This window comes from Stegostoma tigrinum, chromosome 20, assembly GCF_030684315.1.
Source record: "Stegostoma tigrinum isolate sSteTig4 chromosome 20, sSteTig4.hap1, whole genome shotgun sequence".
Classification (NCBI taxonomy): Eukaryota; Metazoa; Chordata; class Chondrichthyes; order Orectolobiformes; family Stegostomatidae; genus Stegostoma; species Stegostoma tigrinum.
The window spans coordinates 50026477-50045431 of record NC_081373.1 but is presented as its reverse complement, the minus strand read 5'-3'; the positions used below and the strand labels follow the sequence as shown (position 1 = coordinate 50045431).

Below are 18955 nucleotides of genomic sequence, written 5' to 3'. Positions count from 1 at the left end.
CCTAAATACAATATCTACAAAAAAAGTACTGATTTCTGAGGATTGTCAATTCATGGACACAAAGACGCGCACATTCGCACAGTGGTATTTGACAATTTCTTAGAACAGCTGACTCCTCCCTCTCTGATCAGCAGAGCTTAGTGCACCTTTGGGAAACTCCAGCTGATGCTGTGGACATAGCAGGTTTCAGCACTCATGAGTATGTCATATCTAGAGTTACAATGTTTGAATTTCGATTTGAAAGTAGGACTACAGCAAAGTCATCACCTCAGGTTTTCTCCTCTTACTACATAAAAGAAATTACACACACTTGGAGCAGGTGAGGCTTGAACCTCAGCTTCCTGGCCAATTGATAGGGACATTACCACTGCACCACATGACACCCTTCAGGTTGGAGTATATGCTGAGAAGTGCTGGGGCAGGGCAAGAGTCAGCACAGACCAGTGACTATCATTCAATGACTTAACAACCATGACACCCAATTATCCCTTTTCAATCTCTAAATAGCCTTTGACATGATTGAGCATTGCATCTTCTTTCAGCTCCTTTGCTCTGCTGCTCAAACCACTGGGGCCACTCTTATTTTGTTCCACCCGTACCTATTCAACCATGGCCTGAGCAATTTTTCTTCTTTCCTTTCAATCTATGAATCTCACAAACATACAGCCTTGACTCTGCTCCTGATCTAAATATGCTTCATGCGCTTTCCCTGAAGATATGAAAATCCTCATCTCAATCTCTGCACCATTTCTGTTGACCCCACCACTGCTTCTGCATTGCCAGCCTGCTTCTCTCACAGCCAGTGCCAAAGTTCTCTCGAGTTAAACATGCCAAAACTTAAGCCATTGCCTTCAGATCCTGACTGCATTTCCATGTTGCCAATTCAATCCTCTCACCCCAAGTCATCAGCTCAACTTGAAGCCAATTATTCTATTTGATCCATAGTCCTGCCCATTTACTTGTACGTTTCTTGTCCCTGCCTCTGCCCATTTGTTGCTGAAAATCACTTCCATGCCGGTGGCATTTCTAGACTTGTCTCATCCGTTAATATTTTGGCCAGCCTCCCATTTTCAGTCCTAAGTAGACTTCAGTTCTTCCAAAATTCTCCCATTTGTAACATTACATCAGCCAGAGAGTGGTGGGCTTGTGGAATTCATTGCCACGGAGTGCAGTGGAGGCCGGGACATTGGATGCCTTCAAGGCAGAGATCGACAAATTCTTGATCTCAGAAGGAATCAAGAGCTACGGGGAGAATGGAGGGAAGTGGAGTTGAAATGCCCATCAGCCATGATTTAAATGGCGGAGTGGACTTGATGGGCCGAATGGCCTTACTTCCAATCCTATGTCTTATGGTCTTATGGTAACATGACCCTCAGTATGTCCCACTTTGTGGTCACTTCCAAACTAACCTTACATTGATTTGACAGAAACGTGAACTGTCATAGCAATCAAACCGCTCTTCAGTTTTGAGATTCTTTTCCCCCTCATGAGTCATCCAGTATTTTTCATTTCTGTATGCACCCCATACCCATTAATATTCCTATTTTGCAAAACTCTTCACTTCCCCTATAAATAATCATATGTTCAACTTCAACAGTGATTTGAAACAAGGGAATTCTCCAACCACCCATGTAAAATAAAATGCCAATATACTTTTTAATTCTTTGGTGTAATTTTTTAAAACTTGTGACACATCATTACTGTGTCTCTGAACCTTAGACACAACCTGTGACAATTTAAACTATTAAGTTACCTAAAAAATTTGAAGACCTCGAACAGGTCACTGAGGTCACCATTCAAAAATTCTAGCACCAATGAATAAAAACTGGCTGTAAAACACTTCAGGATATCCTTAGGTTGTGAAAGATGCTTTTTAAATAGTATCAGAGATAATGGGAACTGCAGATGCTGGAGATTCCAAGATAGTAAAATGTGAGGCTGGATGAACACAGCAGGCCAAGCAGCATCTCAGGAGCACAAAAGCTGACGTTTCGGGCCTAGACCCTTCATCAGAGAGGGGGATGGGGGGAGGGAGCTGGAATAAATAGGGAGAGAGGGGGAGGCGGACTGAAGATGGAGAGTAAAGAAGATAGGTGGAGAGGGTGTAGGTGGGGAGGTAGGGAGGGGATAGGTCAGTCCAGGGAAGACGGACAGGTCAAGGAGGTGGGATGAGGTTAGTAGGTAGCTGGGGGTGCGGCTTGGGGTGGGAGGAAGGAATGGGTGAGAGGAAGAACCGGTGAGGGAGGCGGAGACAGGTTGGACTGGTTTTGGGATGCAGTGGGTGGGGGGGAAGAGCTGGGCTGGTTGTGTGGTGCAGTGGGGGGAGGGGATGAACTGGGCTGGTTTAGGGATGCAGTAGGGGAAGGGGAGATTTTGAAACTGGTGAAGTCCACATTGATACCATATGGCTGCAGGGTTCCCAGGCGGAATATGAGTTGCTGTTCCTGCAACCTTCGGGTGGCATCATTGTGGCAGTGCAGGAGGCCCATGATGGACATGTCATCAAGAGAATGGGAGGGGGAGTGGAAATGGTTTGCGACTGTCGCAAACTCCCCCTCCCATTTCCACTCCCCCTCCCATTCTCTTGATGACATGTCCATCATGGGCCTCCTGCACTGCCACAATGATGCCACCCGAAGGTTGCAGGAACAGCAACTCATATTCCGCCTGGGAACCCTGCAGCCATATGGTATCAATGTGGACTTCACCAGTTTCAAAATCTCCCCTTCCCCTACTGCATCCCTAAACCAGCCCAGTTCATCCCCTCCCCCCACTGCACCACACAACCAGCCCAGCTCTTCCCCCCCACCCACTGCATCCCAAAACCAGTCCAACCAGTCCAGTCCTCCCTAACCGGTTCTTCCTCTCACCCATTCCTTCCTCCCACCCCAAGCCGCACCCCCAGCTACCTACTAACCTCATCCCACCTCCTTGACCTGTCCGTCTTCCCTGGACTGACCTATCCCCTCCCTACCTCCCCACCTACACCCTCTCCACCTATCTTCTTTACTCTCCATCTTCGGTCCGCCTCCCCCTCTCTCCCTATTTATTCCAGCTCCCTCCCCCCATCCCCCTCTCTGATGAAGGGTCTAGGCCCGAAACGTCAGCTTTTGTGCTCCTGAGATGCTGCTTGGCCTGCTGTGTCCATCCAGCCTCACATTTTATTATGCTTTTTAAATACTCATGTTTCACTATGTTATCAGCATTACATTTGTTTCAACTTTTATTCCTTAACTGGACAGAGTTTTTATGTTTTTCTTCCTCTGGCAATTGTGTGACTGCCAATTACTAAATTCAATGGATCCCTTATGCGTGCATGAGTCCTTGCAAAGTTACTCAAAATAGCATTTACTTCTCATTTTGGTTTATCTTAAACTTTTCTCCTTCTCATCAACTTGCAACGTTAACGCTTGTTTCTCGCCCTGTCAATTCTACTGGGTGTATTCTGCATTTTCCATCTTGCTTTATAATGTGATCTGAGAATCGTTAGAGAGCCGAAGGTGACCATTCAATTCATTGTGCCTGCACAAGCTGTCTGAGTGAGCAGCTCACTTCATTCCATGCTCCCTGCAATTCTACGCACTATTTCTATTCAAATAATGATCTATTGCACTTTTAATGCTTTAACTATTTGGTTTTTTGATATAATTGAGAAACTAGCTGTAGTTTGCTCCAATGCACTTCAGATTGCGACAACGCAAGGTCACCCAGACACCACGCCTCCTTCAGACCTCAATCCAATGCCGGCCCAGAGTTTGCGCAGTTCCGGATGATTTCGCCGGGCGTGTCGTTGGTGCCGGCTCAGAGTCTGCGTAGTGACAACATGGTATCATTGGCGGCTTGGAAACTCCGTACTACCCACGCGACGTCCCGTACCGGCCGGGAGTCTGCGCACCGCTGGCGTGCCGTCCCGGAGTCTGCGCACCGCTGGCGTGACGTCCCGTGCCGGTTCCTTCCATTCCTCCCTCCCCTCGTGTTCCTTGCCCTCTGTAACGGGACGCCCTCGATGGTGTGATTGTAGGACGGCGATACTGGTTCCGTTGTCCCTGAGGCCGGGAGAGGAGCGTGACCAGCCGGAGTGATGGGGAGCTACCCGAATGTAAAAGGTAATTGGGGCAGCCGGAGGCCCATTTGTGTAGGTGAGGACCTGGCCTCGGTGTAGAGTACTGTGGAACCCCGGGGGAGGGAGGGGAAGCTCACGGCTTCATAGCACCCCCACCCTCTACACACACAGTCCCGGCACCCCTCAGTGGGGCTGGTAAAGTGCTGCGAAAGCTGGGGGCTGGGCGCATGCTGCGATTTGCCCTTTACACTCATGTCAAGAGGGGAAGGTCACCGCCACCTCTCCACCCCCACCCCACCCCCCCCGACAAAGCTGGTCACCATCCCCCAGCACTGTCTCAAACACAGTGGGACTACCTTGACGATACAGCAAGTGCTCCTTCGTCAGTAGATTCTCACCACTGTGCTCTGACTGATTTTATTAACAGTTTAGTCTGCTGCTGACATTGAAGCCTGCCTAACCACCTTCGGGATTACATTGCTCCCTCATCAACAGCTGTCTCCTTGCTGCATGTCCGTAAGTTTTCTTTTAGCCCTGAGGAATCTGTTAAAATGTGTTTACTGTCTCATGTTCCTGGCCTTGTTGATAAGGAGTGCATTAGCTAACACAGTAACTAATGAGTGCATTAAATATATTGTAAGAATAAAAGGTCTGGTTATGGCGTGATGTTTAATCAGCATACGTTCTCTATTTTTTCTAATGTTGACTTAAACATATTGTATCGACAATACGTATCTCAATTTTGCAATTGTGTCAACCTGCTAATCAGTTAGTTAACTAACCACAGGTTGCAGAAGCCTTTTAACTCACTGGGGAATTATTCCAGATTACTCATTGGAATTAATAAAAATGAGTTGGCACTAATGTGGAGTGTGACATGAATTATGCTTTGTTATGTAAGGCGTTTAAATTTGTCAACAGTATGTAGCTGAAATACAGCTGGATTTTCAACAGCTTCCTTGCTGTATGATTCCATGTAATGGCTGTGATGCACTTGCAGTAATGCTCTGTAGCCAATATGGTTGCAAATTGGTCTCTGACAATATCAGTCTGCAAGACAACAGACAACATCATGTGTTTAAAAACGTCTTCCACTTGCTGCAGTCATAATTGACTGTTCAATCTGCCTTCCTGGGCTTTGCCTCAGATTTTGGATATGACTGTTCTTAAATTTTTGTTTGCCTAGGCTTCCAAACTCCAAATGGTTTCTGAATGACCTTTGAATCTGCCAGAGTCAGTGACCTAGGGGAGATGATGGCCTAGTGGTATTATCGCTGACTGTTAATCCAGAGATCCAGACAATGTTCTGGGGACCTGGGTTCGAAACCTGCCACAGCAGGTGGTGGAATTTGAATTCAATAAATATCTGGAATTAAGAGCCTAATGATGACTGTGAATCCATTGTCGATTGTTGGAAAAACCCACCTGATTCACTAATGTCCTTTAGGGAAGGAAGCTGGCCTGGCCTACATGTAACTCCAGACCCACAGGAATGTGCTTGACTCTTAACTGCCCTCTGGGCAATTAGGGTTGGGCAATAAATGTTGCCTAGCCAGCAACAACCATGTCCCATAAACAAATAAAGAAGAAAAAAATTTTCCGTCGACAGCATTTTTAATAGGAAATGAGGCTGGCAGTTCTCCTGGTTTTGTCACTTAAACTTCACAAGTGTTTAAACTTAACAGTAGATTTCATTTAGCTATGATGTATACAAAGTAGCTGCAATCAGCATTTTCTGTCACAGTAAGATTCATGTACAGTACATCAAATCAGCTTGATAATAAATTATATATTTAGGTAATGTTGATTAGCATTCTAAAACTTATCATTTTTCCATCGATAATGTTTTAGGAATTTGCAGTTAGTAAATAGTCAGAGTTTTACATCAGGGAACGAGGCCCTTTGGCCACTGTGCTTGTGCCAATTATCGGTTTTCCATCCAGTCTGATCCAGTCTTCCAGCATTTGACCTGTTGCCTTGTATGCCATAACATTTCATCTAAATTGTTGTTAAATGTCTTGAGGATTCCTTGACCACCCTTTTGGGCAGTGAGTTCCAGATACGCTCAACTCTCTGAAAGATTTTTCCTCATATTCCCTCTAATTGTCGTGCTTCTTACCTTAAATTTGTGCCCCCTGGTCACTGGACACTCTTAAGGTGACCCAGTTCTCCCTTCTACCCTATCTATGCACTTTAAACTTTGTACACCTCAATCAAGTACCCCATCAGCCTTAATAAAAACTGAAAGAACTGTGGATGCTGTAAATCAGTAACAAAAACAGAAATTGCAGGAAAGGTTCAGCTGGTCTGGCAGCTTCTGTGTAGAGGAACTAAAGTTAACGTTTTGGGTTCTGACCCAGCCTCCTCTGCTCATAGGTAACAGTTGTGTTGTTATGCAGTGTGTCTTCATAGCTGAATCACTCCAGCCCAGGTACGCACTAACAAATCTCTTTTGTGCCCTCTCTAGTGCAAATATACCTGTTTAATTATTAATTGAGTTAACACAAGAATTACATCTTGTTTGTGTGTAGCATTCTTGTTTCTGATTCAACAGATTGAGACTTCAGGCCCACATACATGGGCTCAGCACTTCAGTGAATATGAAAACAGTGTACTATTGGAGGTGCTATCTTTTGAACATGGCATTAGTTTGTAGGACCATCTGTTCTTTGGGATGAACACTAAGATAAAAAGAGCCAAGGCACCTTTGAAGAGCAGGGGAGTTCTGGCTGTTCTGATCAATGTTTAGAAGAAGCAACCAAAAATGTTGATGGAACTTGGAGTTTATCTCAAGGTTGAAATGTAAAGGAGAGGAGGTTATGCTTCAGTTGTGCAGAATCTTACTCAGACCCCATCAATTTTGGACACCACTGGATTATTTAAATATTAACTCTTCGTCCGTCTGATGTGAACCACAAACTGTGTTCCCCCATTAATTATTAGTTAAACACTGTGGGTAGTTTGAGACTGATAGCAGTTCTCGTTGACTGTGAATAGATCAGGAAGTTGCAGCAGGATTTCTTTATGGATTTTTTTTAGTAGAGTAAGCTGGATCTTGTGCTGAGTGTTGGCCTTGAAGAAAGCTGCCCCCACAAATCCCAGTGCTATGCATTTCTCTTTTCTGGGAGTTGAAATATTTGGAAGTGTGTAACAAAATAGTAGAGGGTGACAGCATGGCTTTGTCAAGGGGAGGTCATGCCTGATAAGTCTGTTAGAATTCTTCGAGGAGGTAACAAGCAAGTTAGACAAAGGAGAGCCAGTAGTCATGATCTATTTGGATTTCCAGAAGGCGTTTGTCAGATTGTCATACGGGAGGCTGCTAAATAAGAGCCCATGGTGTTAGGGGTAAGGTACTGGCATGGAAAGAAGATTGGCAGAAGGCAGAGTGTGGGGATAAAGGGATCTTTTCTAGGATTGCAATTGATGACCAGCGGAGTACAACAGGGGTCCATGTTGGGCCCACAACTATTCACGTTATACGTTAATGGTCTGAATGAAGGAACAGAGTTGCTAAGTTTGCAGATGACACCAAAAATTGGAGGGACAGGTAGTGTTGAGGAAGCAGGCTGCAGAAGGATTTAGACAGGCTAGGTGAGTGGGCAAAGATGTGGCAGATGGAATACTGAGAAATTGTGAGGTTATGTACTTTGTTCCAAAGATTAGAAGCATAGTCTATTTTCTAAACAAGGAAAAGCTTTGGAAATCTGAAGCAAAAAGGGATTTGGGAGTCTTATTTCTTTTAACGTTAACATGCATGTTCAGATTGCAGTTAGAAAGGCAAATACAATGTTGGTATTCATTTTAAGAGGGTTAGATGACTAGAGCAGAGATGTTCTGCTGAAGCTGTATAAGGCTCTGGTTAGACTGTATTTGGAATATTGTGAGCAGTTTTAGATTCCAGGATGTGCTACCCTTGGAGGGGGTCCAGAGGATGTTTTCAAAAATGAACTTGAAGATGAAGGGCTTGTCAGCAGAGGAACAGTTGAGGACTCAGTCTGTACTCAGTTTTGTAGGATGATGGTGGAATCTGATTGATTGAAATTTACAGCATGGTGAGGAGATGTTTCCACTAGTAGGAGTCACTAGGACCTGAGGGCACAGTCTCAGCCTTTAGAACTGAGATGAGGTTCATTAGCCAGAGGGTGACTCTGTGGAACACATTCGTGCAGAGGGCTGTGGAGGCCAAGGCACTGAGACAGAGAGGGAGTTTCTTGATGAGTACAAGGGTTAAGGTATGTGAGGAGAATGAGGCTGAGAAACATGTCAGCCTTGATGGAATGATAGAGCAAACTCAATGGGATGAATGGTCAAAATCTGCTCCTGTGTCTTAAGGCCTTAAATTCAAGTGCATTCGCAAGCATGCAGAAGCAGCCATGTCAACGATCAAAACAAGCAGCCAGTCACATTCTTATGTACAGCAAACCAGAAAGTTAAAAGCACTGACAATCCTTCACTTATCCATTATTTATAAATATAAAATTAATTTTTCAGGGCCAGTGAAGGTGTTTAATAGTCATTATGAAGTTTGTAAGCTTAGATTTGCTTGGACATTTCACACTGGATGGACTTTAACAGTGCACCCAATGAATTTGTGTAGAATGATAGAAATGTTTGGATTCCTTGATTATTCTGTGCATGAATAAGCCTCTTAAACTGCGGTCATTTTCACTGGTGCAACACTGTGGAATATCAATGGGAAGCACTGACAGTTTTGCCATAAGTACCACACTGTCCTCTATGGATTAGAATGTAGAGATCAGTACTATTTCTTCTGCATTGCATCACAAATTCAGTGATAATTTTCGGTATCTTTTTGATGTTCAGAAGAGTGAGTTGGGATAGTTTAAGTTGTGCCATTTCTATGATGCCCTTAATGCTTTATTCAAAATGGTTCATAGAAGCTAGCATTGTGTAGTATTGATAACTGCTATTGTATTGTTATTTAAGTCTGTTGTAAAAGAAAGTGTTTATTGAGAGTATAAGTTGTTTCCAGTTCATTCACTTGGGGATTCCAGTGTTTATCTTTTAATTGCCCAATAAAGTTACTTAACAAACTGATTAAATTTGGAATCTTGATGCTTCTCTTGTACAAGTGTGTTTTCATAAATAGTATCTTTTTTCCACTCAAACAAGTAGTTTTGAGGTTTGTTATAACACAACATACACATTATGAGCCCTGTCTTAACATTAAATGTTAGTTTAATTCATACCATCAACCATAATTTGGGCTTTATACTCCTATTTAAGCACAATGATTTCTTGGTTACTTAATTCATTGCTCTAGTTGTACAGCTTTCCACATAATTGCTGTTGTGTGTAATTTAGGAGATTTCATGTAGCTTATTTAATCCAAATGTTTTTGTCTGTGCTGTTGGCTTAAACAGAATGGGTTGCAGCAATTTCACTGACATTTGGAGCAGCTGCTGTTGGTTACCTCGCCTACAGATCTTTATATTCCAAAGACAAGTGCCGCAAATCATTGGTTAATCTAGACATCCAGAAGGATACCCCTAAAGTCGTGCATGCATTTGATGTTGAAGACCTAGGAGATAAAGCAGTGTATTGTAGATGCTGGAGATCTAAACAGGTAAGAATGTTAATTTGATTACCCATTACATGTCATGGGATAATTGAAACATGACAGGGTCACATTCTGAAACCGAGAGGAGAGAGGCAAAAGTTTGTGATGCCACTTTATGCCAGTGGTGATGAATCTGTGGAATGGACTGGAAAAGAGTGAGTGGAACAATGAATCAGACAAACGAATGAAAGATTGTTCATGAAAATGAGAAGTATATGGGATCTATTTCCTGCATACTGGATCTACATTTCTGTGTTCCTATTCAGTCTGTGTCTATTTTGTTTTCTGACTCATTTTTTAACCTTTTTTGTATGAAAATGTCAAACTTTTGCATCAAAAATGGAAAATCAAAAAAGTTAGTTTTTAAATATTTCCAGAAGAAATTGTCATGACTTATAAAAGCTAATGGAAAACCCCCCAGAAATTCTAGTATTTAATTTGGGTTAGTGTTGATTTTGGAGGCAGTGTTGAATTGGTAATTTTCAAAAAAATTTGTTCATGGGATTTGGGCATCACTGGCAAGGCAGCATTTTTATCACCCATCCCTAGTTGCCTGTGCAAAGGTGGGAGCAAGTTGCTATCTTGAACCACTACAGTCCTGGAGTAACGTTCATTCAGCACTGGCAGGTACTGTACTATCCTGGTGGTTTCTCATTGACCCTTTGAACACCACAATCCTTCTGCTGAAAAAACGGTTAAACACCCTTACTTGTCAGTGGACCAAGCATCAATGGATTTGGAGCCAGCCGTTAACCCTGGAGAACCATTAGTCCTCCTGCCTGTCCTCCATTTGAATTGCAGGCTGCCATATGTGCTTCAGGCATGACTTAGAAAACTGAAGGAAGTAAGCCAAATCATTCAGACTGAAGAAAGGGTCAAGATCACAAATACTGGGAAGGAAGTAGGGCCCCAAAGTTCTGTGCTTTGCATTTTTATCTGTCATAGTTTCTTCCTGTTCACTGCTGAACGCTAACCTCGTAAGTGAGTGCTTGCTGGCAATGTGTTTGGAGTTTATCTGCCTGATACCTAGGCAACTGAAATGAATAAAGGATATAGATAAGAATCAATGTAGATGGGAATTTAATATTTGTCACTGAAACAGATGCACCTTCTCAATTTGAAACTGTGCAGAACAATCGCAAATGAAATTACGTACAGATATTGTTCTATTAATATATTTTGTCACTGACTTGGCTCCCCACATTAACTTGTCCACAGTAGTTTACCATTGTTTGCAAATTTTGCTGTTTTTCATCCAGCTCCTAAACTTGAGCTGTTGATGCAAATTACGAATTATATTACAGACAGCAGGAAAGCACTATGCATTGGAAGGAATAAAATGGATGGTACACAATCAGCATGAATGATGTCAAGAAACTGCAATGGGCATGAAGTAAAAATGTACAACAATCACTAAATAGTCATTAAAGATAACGATGCTGAACCTCTTTAGTGTCCTAATCAAATCATACCTTGGTTCTGTATCCAGTTCTGGTCAGGGTATAACTTGACACTTAAAAGTACCTGAGACAGTCCACAGAAGAACCCCAGAGACTGACCTGTATTGTAGAAAGAATGAGGAAAAATTACTACTTGGGCTTTTGAAACTGACTTCTGATCTGGTACCATCCTGTTAGTCACTAACTTTGCCAAAATTGGCCAGTGTCTCAAGGTCTGTTCTCTGCTTTTTGTCTTCATCTGATTAAATTATCGAGCAAGATTACCTTGATGTTTTGTTTCTTTTGGAGTTATCAGTTTTGCCTTTGGAATACCTGTTTGAAAGGGGCATATAGCTTTGGGGTTCCATTGTGCATATCTGGAGGAAATAATTGTTCATGCATTTACTTTCTGGTGTTCCTTTTTATAGCCCTTTGTGTATTTTTTTATATTTTTGTATTCTTTTCTCTGTAAAATACCACTATTGTCTTGAAAGATTTTCTTGTTATTTAAACTGTAGCTATGTCTTTCTTCCAAATTGTGTATTCTTAGCATCCTGTTAACATGTCACAGTATGTATTTATCTCATTGCCATCAGTCACCTATCTCTCTGCAATTTGTATTTGCTCTTAATATTTTACTTTTTTATGAATCCATGCATGCTTAGTTATTTATTTTGCATGTTCAGCCCAGGCCTTTAAAGATGTAGTAAAGCAATTGACTGCTATTGAAGTGTTCCAGACTGACCAGCCCCAAAACTGCCCAATTAAGCTTAATTGCTTAATTTCTTCACGGTTTGCTTGCTCCTGGTTTTTTGGTCTTTCCGAACCAATATCATGGATCATTCTATTTTTTTTGCCTTGGGAGCTATGACTTCCATTACCTGGAGGTTGTCCAGGTCACTTTGTATGGGAGGACAAGATTTATGTTGCCTCTAATGGCTTCCCTGAAACATGGCTCCTGAAGCTGTTATACATTATAATGACGAACTACAGTATGAACTGTTTTAATATTTTAATTTATATTTGGCCGATTGCACTTGCCCATTAAAATACGATTTTTTTTGTCATTTGTCCTAATGTTTTCATGGAACAAACATTGTCAATGGATACATATTGCTGAGGGTAGATTTTAAATCCACTACTATCAAAAGTCATAATGAATTGTATAGAGCACGGCAATCCTTTCTGACTCGGACACTATATATTGTAGGCCCCAAAACTGTGCAAATGCTTCAAAAATTGAGCCTGAAGAAATAAATTTTAAAAAAAAGTACTGTTTGGACAATTTTAAAAAAAACATCCGAACAACCCAAGTCATAAATTACACTGAGTGGTTGACCATGGTACATTGCTGTTCTTACCTTCTCAGAAGGTTTTGACATTGTCAACCACACCATCCTGGTCTTGCCTCAGTCCATCTCATTGAGCTGGACATTACTTGAGACAATTTTGACCATCCAATCCTATGCAGTGCAGTGTAACAATGACTTCTCAACTGTCCTTGTGATGCAATTGCAAGTCGTGGAATCAGGTTCCACATGCATGCTACTGGCATCCATCCTTCTTTTTGCACCATCTCTCCATTGTCCCTACTGTCTTCTCACATTATGTTGGGTGATGCACACTTTTTTTTTCTCCTGTTCAATATTTGGAAAATATATTCCATTGCCTTGTTTTCCTGTTCAAAACTTCATAGTCTCACTGTTGTCTAACTCTTTTCCAAGGATACTGTCTCGAATTGAATCAGATTATTTGGAAGCTGACCTTTCAATTCCCAGTCTCTTGATTTCAAAGACATACTGCTTCAGCCTCCGTGATATCCGACATCTCTGCCCCACTTCGTCTGAAATTCTTCTCCATATCGTTGTTACATCCAGATTTGGCATCTCCATTGCTGTCCTGGTCAGCCTCCATGCACATAAACCGATCTATTCTTACTCTACCTCTTTCCAGCTACTGCCCACCAGTCATCAGTGTAACCTGATTCATGTTGGCTGTTCATCCACAGCAGTTTAAACATTCAATCTCTTAAATTCTTTAATGGTCACCCACCTCCCCATCTCTAATCTTACCCATTCCTTCAATAGCCTGAACTGCACATTACCTCATCTTTGGCCTCATGTTCATCACTGTGCCTTCACTCTGGTTCGTACCTCCAACCAGCCAGCCCCATACTTTGGAATTCCATCCAAAAACATCGTCTCCTCTTTTAACATTCACTCCCTTTTGATCGGGCTTTTAGTTACCCCTTGATATTTTCTTCATTTGTACAGCATCACTTAGTGTTTGATTATGGCTCTGAACAGCATCAACGGACATATTGATATAAGTAGCTGTATGCAGACAAGTTATTAATCAGTCACAGTTAGGGTCTCTGCGTATTCCCTTTAAAATTTTACCATTTCATTTATGCCTCTACTGATTCCTCCTCTGAAATTCATTGCTTCACACAAATGAAATTTTACTCTCCATGCAGCTCGGTTTCACTGGTCTGACAATGTTCTCTGTATGTGTCTGCTCCTGTTCTGTCCTCCAAAGGTTACCCTTGCAAGTTTTCTACCATTTGGAAAGTTAAGGCAGATACAAAATAAGAAAAAATGATGGAAAAATTCCATTAAAAGTTAAAACTATCTGAATTCAATCATTTCAGCATTTTGCTGACCACTGGAGGATATCGATACAGACTCTCCAGTTTGAACAAATATCTGCTCAGTACATTTCCTGTGCTTTGTCCCGTTAGCTGTTTCCTTACTGCTCCTTTAAATCCTACCACTTTCAATTTTCCTCTCAAGCCTATTTAGTGGGACTTTATTGAATATTTCCTTAAAGTTTGTTACAACACAACTTCAACTGTACAACTCTCATCATCCCTCTCCATAATTAAAGTGAAGAATTTTATTACACTTGTGCATTAAACCCAAAACCAAAATTGTGTGCTTCAACTGGAAAGCTAACTTTTTCTCTTTTGTTTTTCAGTTCCCAATGTGTGATGGTTCTCACACCAAACACAATGAAGAAACTGGAGACAATGTAGGGCCATTGATAATCAAAAAAAGAGAAGTCTGATGTAAGGATATTTTAATTAAGAAACTGTCAGAACTTGTTCTGTATTAATGTACAAATAATTGCACGCCATGCAAGGTGTAAAACAAAATAGATGTAAGCTATGTTGTTCAGACCTTAATTTTTATCAAGGTCCGTTCTGTATGACTGTGAAAACACTAATCTTGGCCTTGATATCATTTAAGATGCTCTTAGAAAATGTCTCTGGTAGTATTTTCTCTGTGTGTGTGTGTGTGTGTGTGTGTGTGTGTGTGTGTGTGTGTGGAGTAAAATATTGTAGTAGTGCAATGTGAAAAGAATTTTTCTAAATTGTAGATGACTATTATTTTGATCATTTTACCAAGTCAAATCAATAAACAATTGAGTTTGAAATCTGTGCTCCTCTATTTTAGCTCATGCTGTGAGGAAATAAAAGACTTTATATATAGTACCTTTTACGACTGCTGGGTCCCTCAAGCCACTTTACCATCAGTGAAGTAATTTTGAATACAAAATGTGTTTTAATGATCTTTGCTTTGGGCCAAATATAGGTTTACACAAAGATGTTCTGCACCAGTCTAAAATAATCTGCTTTCTTTCAGCTTGGATTTCGATGACCATGGAAAAATAACTGCTGCTCTAAGACCGAATAACTCAAATGTGCCCAATGTCTCAAACCACAGACTAGTTACGATTTAAACTCTTTCACGCTATCTGCTTCTCCAGTCGACCCATTGCACGTATTCAACACCATCCTTTTTTAAAAGTATATAAATAAAACCCATCCAATACCCTTCTTCAAAATAAGCCCTGTCTTTAGGATGGAGAGATGAACAGTTTTGAAATCATCTTTCAGAATTCAAACCATTTAACAACATTTCCTTTGTGCATTTTCTTCAGAGCAAATACTCTTGTTGCTCTTTGCTTAATTACTTTAAGCCATGAATCAGTTTGATCACTTTTTTCCTCCAGTGTATTTGAATGCAAGTAATTTATACAGCTACAATTCTTTATTTACTTGAACCAGTAAAACATGCGTGTTTTAGAATGTACTTGAGTACTTGCTTATCTGGAAATGGGAAATAGCAGGGCAATTTGAAACAAGTATGCTTGGTAATTTGTAAAACAGTGTTTTTGTATGTGCTCATAAATGTAGCAACTGGATAAATGTAGAAAGTTTTTTTTGTACCATGTAAATACTTTTAGGTAAGAAGTCAATTCTCAGTCAACTTCCAGTTTGGAAGATTATAAACTGGCCTTATGGCAGAGGGAAGTCGTAACTCTGATTACTTTGCTCTTGAAGATCTTTTCATTCACTAAAGAAGTATGTATTTCCATGTTTGAAAGAATGGTAGTCTGAATGAGCACAGTTTACAAAAATGCAGTCTTCTATTTAAGACTGGAATGAAGAAAATCTTTTTCTGTTATGAATCTCTGTCTTCACTGCACTCTGGAGGAAGAGAGTTTCAGAGTCATTGAATGTTTTTAAGGCAAAAGTGAATAGGTTTTTGATTAATGGGGAAGTTAAAGGTAATTGGGAATAAGTGAGAATATGGAGCTGAGGCTCTATGGGATAATCTCATTGAATGGCAGAGCAGTCTCAAAGGGCTGAACAGTCTCCTCATTCATGTATCCTTATCAATACTCATGCTTTTAATTTCCCTGCATCATTAACTATCTTGATCGTTCTGCTCATCACTGTTTTAGGACACAAATCCATACACTAGTCTCAAACAACTTTGCTCATACTGTGTGAGCACTGATTTTTCTTTGCTTTATTTATTTCTCAGTTTAGATTTGTAACTACTGTCAATGTAAACTTCCATGGCAAAGAAAGTCAAATTCCTTTTGAGGGCAACTGGGTAGTCTAGTGGTTTTACAATCCAGAGAAATGAAGTGAGATGCTCTGTTATCACTTTTTTTAAAAAATTCAACTGAAACTCAAATTGAAGAGCCTGGTAATATGGGTTTAGGTTATCAGAGATAATGGGAACTGCAGATGCTGGAGAATCCAAGATAACAAAGTGTGGAGCTGGATGAACACAGCAGGCCAAGCAGCATCTCGGGAGCACAAGATGCTGCTTGGCCTGCTGTGTTCATCCAGCTCCACACTTTGTTATCTTGAGAGAACATTGTAATGTGTAGTATGGAGTCAATGGTGTAGCTTCTGCCTAATATAGCATTAGATAGGTGACTTGCTATCAGTCTGTTTGTGCTACTTTGCAGAATAATTTGTGTCCAAAATATCTATTTCAGTAAAATAAAATACTGATGTCTTGACAGTGGATGCACAATTCCTGCTACTCCTGGAATGAAGAACATGGTAATATAAGATGAGTAGGTGGAATTTTAATGGGGTACAGAATTAACTTGGATATACTTGCAGTTAAGAAAGTGCTTCTTTGTCAAGCACCAAAATAACTATTTTCATAACTTATCAAAATTCATCATTGTTTACAGTCCATTTATTGAAATTGCCCGTTTAACTTGCTAGCCTCACCATACATTAAATTACAATATTGTAGAGCGATATTTATAATGGAAGATACATCATAGTCTAGCCAAATTCACCTTTCTTACAAATGACTTGGTCAAGTGTGTCATACAGGAGTCCATAAGTCTTGATGTGGCCCAGATTGAAATCTTGACAGCTACTATATGTTCTTTCTTCGATATCACTGGCAAATACGTCCAATTAATGACAGAGTCCTTATTTTTTACTTTCAGGTAATCAACAATTGTACACCTGTTGGAGAACCAGACTGAAATAGAACATAGGTCAGACATAGGACAAATTCAGTCACAGCTGGGATTGTAAAATTAACCCTTTGTCAGCACTGTTTTCAAAAGAATATCCGTGTGAGCTATATGCTGGACCTGGAAGCAGCACTCTTGCCTTTCGGTTAGATTGTGAATTGTCTTGATTGCCTGCTTAGATCTTATATAAAGATCTAAAGAAGAGATGTAGTGCTGGGTAAAGTTCATCATTCAACCATATCACCAAAATAAGGTAACAGATCATTTACACCAAGAACTGTGGATGGAAATCAGAAACAAAAAACAGAAGTTGCTGGGAAAGCTTGGCAGGTCTGGCATCATATGTCGGCAGAAAGCAGAGTTAACATTTTGGGTTCAGTGACTCTTCATCAGAGCTCATTGTAACAAGGTAAAAGTTGGTACAAATGCTGAAGCTGGGGAGGAGTAAACGGTTAGTGGGGGTGAAATTTAGAGAGACAACAGCTGAGCAGACAAGAATCAGTGAAGGCCAGCCTTTGGTGCACAATATCTGTTAACATGGACCATTAGTAGCTGGCTATGGTTTTTGTGTGGCAGTAACCCATGTGATGACAAGGCCTGATGTGTGGGAGTTGGAGTAAGTACATGGGAGAAGGTGCTCAAGTCCTAATATTGAACCAATATCAAGCCCAGGAAGATGAGATTTTGTTCTTCCAGCTTGTGCTGAGCTTTATGAAGCAGAAAGCCTGAGACACAGATGTTTGTCAAGGAACATGGTGTTGATCCATCCAATTTCCTTAACTTATCATCCCCCCCCACATTCTCATCTGTATTGTTTATATACATCAACAACAGTAAGGTATCCACCACTGATCCTTGCAGTATGTGACTGGACACTGGCCTCCAGTCAGACAAACAGGCTCCTACCACTAAGCCAATTTTGGATGCAACTTGCCAAATTATGCCAGATCTCATGTGCTTTTATCTTCATTATCAATCTCCCATGTGGGACCTTGTTAAAGTCTTTGCTGAAATCTGTATTAACGTCAACTGCACAGCCCTCATCTACACACTGGATCACCTCAATTCAAGCAAATTTGTTAGGTATAACGTCCATCTGACAAAGCCATGCTGACTACTCTTGTTCAAACTTTTCTGAGTTAAAATTTTCCAAGTGAAAATTAATTCTCCCTTTCAGAATTTTCTCCAATAGGTTCCCTATCACTGGTGTGAGACTCACTGGCCTGTAATGCTGGTTTATCTCTATCATCATTTTTGAAAATTGGAACCACATTAGCTGGCCTCCAGTCCTCTGTCACCTCCCTTGTGGTCAAAGGGGTATTAAAAATTTGGCTCAGAGTCCCTGTAATTTCCTCCCTCATCTCCCACATATAAATCATCCTGATCTGGGGGTTTGTTCACTTTTAAGACCGCAAAAACCTCCAATATCTTCTCACTCCCTGTATGAAACTGTTTAAGGATCTCAGTCTGTCTTTCCAAATTATGTACCTACAAACTTCTCCAAAGTGAAGACAAATGTTCTTTGTATACTGTACGTACAGATTGCTCCCTTATTCCCTACTCTCTTCGTGGATATTCATTTCCCCTTTATATTTATGGAACATTTTAGGAATCTCTCTAATGGTATGCACCTGTGTTATCTCATATCCTGCATTTGCTGTTCTAATTGTTTTAAGTTCCCCTGCACTTATCCCTTGCAGGCAGTCTCGTACTGACTGCATCTTCAGGGTATTCAATTGTCCCTTAATTGGTCTTCCCAATCCAGGGGCAGTTAATGAAATGTAATGAACTTTGTCTTAAGTCTTTAAAATTACAATTATAACTTCTGTTATTAATATATTTGTCATGGTGTGATGACATAAAACTTTACCACACGTTTCTGTCTGTGCAGAACTCACTGGGGCCTCTGATTTGCTCCCTTTTGCACCTGTTAAATACTGATAGACAGCCAGAGTTCTCTGGACTTGTTGCACCTACATTCTACCCTAAAGGGAACATATTGGGCCTGAACTCTACCAATTCCATTTTGAACACTATCCCCACCTTTGTTCTGCTGTAGATTTACTCACAAGT

General features: G+C 40.9%; 1 protein-coding gene across 2 annotated transcripts; it reads left to right on the top strand.

Annotated features, from left to right (window-relative positions):
* The first annotated feature begins 3899 nt into the window (after window positions 1–3899).
* Window positions 3900–16132, top strand: cisd1 (CDGSH iron sulfur domain 1). 2 transcript variants are annotated; one of them, XM_059653151.1, is made up of 4 exons: window positions 3900–4106; window positions 9448–9650; window positions 14060–14150; window positions 14728–16132. In XM_059653151.1, exons 1-3 carry the CDS (start codon window positions 4082–4084, stop codon window positions 14147–14149), a joined length of 318 nt encoding a protein of 105 aa, XP_059509134.1. In that variant the 5' UTR covers window positions 3900–4081; the 3' UTR covers window position 14150; window positions 14728–16132. The 2 variants fall into 2 exon arrangements, with proteins under 2 accessions (XP_059509134.1, XP_048407260.1); XM_048551303.2 differs by lacking the exon at window positions 14728–16132 and having other exon boundaries at window positions 3902–4106; window positions 14060–14518.
* Window positions 16133–18955: the final 2823 nt, after the last annotated feature.